Below are 1,877 nucleotides of genomic sequence, written 5' to 3'. Positions count from 1 at the left end.
ATGCGCACGTAGAGCACCACGATGGACATGAGGATGGCGCTGAAGACGGTGACGCAGAAGAGGATGTAGCTCTTGGCGTAGAGCGGCAGGACGGTGGAGCACTGCTCCAGCCGGCCCATGCAGTTCCAGCCCAGGACCGGCAGGATGCCCAGGAACACCGACAGCACCCAGCTGGCCCCGATCAGGGCGAACATGCGACCCTGCTTGTCCCCCTGGTAGGGCTTCATCCGCATCATGGTGACGTGGCGCTCGATGGCGATGGCCAGCAGGCTGACCACCGAGGCCGCCAGCATGATGAACACCCCGCCCTCCCTCAGGAACCACAGCACCGGGGTCATGTTGAGCGTTTTGGCCCCGGACATGGTGATGTTCACCATGTAGGTGAAGCCCGCCAGCAGGTCCGAGAGGGTCAGGTTGCCCAGGAGGTAGTACATGGGCACGTGGAACTTCTTGTTCTTCCAAAGAGCCAGAAGCACCACGGCGTTCTCGGCGATGATGAGCAGGCACACCAGCAGGAAGGCGATGGCCTCGGGCTTCAGTCCGTCCTTGTATTTGTTCTCCTTCAGTTTCCCCGTGAAGTTGTAGTGCTCGATGATGACGGCGTTGCTCTGGTACTCGGTGAACATTCCCAGCAAGTTTCTTGAGGAGAGGGATAAAGGCATGGCTGAGGACCCGTCAGAAGCCCAGGCAGTGTGGGACGTCTCTGTGGCCAAGTTCCCCCCCTGGGGTTCCGCTCTACTGAGTTCTTTTTAATCTTTTGTTTGCCTTTATCTCATTTAAAGATTATTTCACTGATTAAATCCACAGATAAAGGGGTCGTGAGGCTCGGCAGTTGATCATCTCTGTCTTTGTCGAGTCCAAAAGCAGCCGCACTGAGTGCTTGTGAATTCCCACTGAGGTGTGATAAGAATTCCCGTCTTCCTTGGGGAGAAAAAAAAAAAAAAAAAAAATTGCAATGCAAAAGTTCCACGCTAGGGGCGGCCAACCTGCATTGTCGAAAGTTAGAGGAAAATGTAGTAAGTTAGAACAGTCTGTAACTGAAAACAAAAATCACACTGTTGTTATGATTATCAACAGTTGATATTTTAAACAGCTTTAGTCTTCAAAAAGATAATGTGGAAAAAGATTGCTTAACTATTTGGCCTTCATTTTTACCCCAATAAAAAAAAGAAAAGAAAGTTGTTTAAAAAATAAAAGAATATATAAAAGAAGAAGACAAAGAAGACAAATGCATGGACAAAAGACGTGCAATTAGAAACTAACAAATTGTATATGCGTTTTTAGAAAAACGAATTAAAAAACGAAAATACAATCTAAAAGTCAGCATTTCAAACATCATGTTTGCAACATCTGACAATCATTACTCACTTACTGTCGGTTCTCTGTATTACTGCCGCGCCTGGCTCAAGTCGCCAAATGCCATCGGCGTTGAAACAAACAAACAAACAAACAAACAAACAAACAGCAACAACGAAAAGAAGAATTTTGAACGCACCTGTGAAAAGAGGTTAAAAGTGATCTAGAAAATCCAAGGGAACTCCAGCGTGTGTGTGCCCGTGCGTGTGAGGAGCAGAAGGCAGGCGGGCTCCCACACATGTGAGCGGTGAGGGGAGCGCAGCCCCGCAGTAGGACCGGAGGCGGGACGCGGGCGGCGGCGGGGGTGGGGGGGTGGGGGGCGGTGGCTCTCGACCGTATCTCCTCCTCCTCCTCCTCCTCCTCCTCCTGCCTCCTCCTCGCTCGGTCTGCATCACAACTCCAGTCTGTAAACAAAATGCGTGTCTGAAGTTGCAGGCGGAGAGAGAAAGTGAGGTTGTCGGTCGCTTTCTCTCAATCTCAGTTTCAGACAAAACGTCGCAGAGCTGCGCGGGGTGAGCATC

At 50.3% G+C, this 1,877-nt stretch overlaps 1 protein-coding gene across 2 annotated transcripts in view; it reads right to left on the bottom strand.

Annotated features, from left to right (window-relative positions):
• s1pr5a (sphingosine-1-phosphate receptor 5a) overlaps nucleotides 1-1,516 on the bottom strand; it is a 3,260-nt gene extending 1,744 nt beyond the window's left edge. Inside the window, exons 1-2 of one of the 2 annotated variants that reach the window (XM_076032561.1) lie at nucleotides 1,496-1,516; nucleotides 1-986 (exon numbers count right to left, since the gene is read on the bottom strand). The exon at nucleotides 1-986 is cut by the window's left edge and continues 1,744 nt beyond it. In XM_076032561.1, coding sequence (XP_075888676.1) covers nucleotides 1-662 — 662 coding nt within the window. In that variant the 5' untranslated portion in view covers nucleotides 663-986; nucleotides 1,496-1,516. Of the gene's footprint in view, nucleotides 987-1,372; nucleotides 1,392-1,495 lie in introns of those variants that run through there. The other variant, XM_076032562.1, reaches the window with a different exon arrangement.
• Nucleotides 1,517-1,877: the final 361 nt, after the last annotated feature.

Source organism: Nelusetta ayraudi, unplaced genomic scaffold, assembly GCF_046127955.1.
Source record: "Nelusetta ayraudi isolate G7.1 ecotype Tasmania unplaced genomic scaffold, CSIRO-AGI_Nayr_v1 ptg000034l, whole genome shotgun sequence".
Classification (NCBI taxonomy): domain Eukaryota; kingdom Metazoa; phylum Chordata; class Actinopteri; order Tetraodontiformes; family Monacanthidae; genus Nelusetta; species Nelusetta ayraudi.
This window is presented reverse-complemented; position numbering and strand designations above follow the sequence as displayed.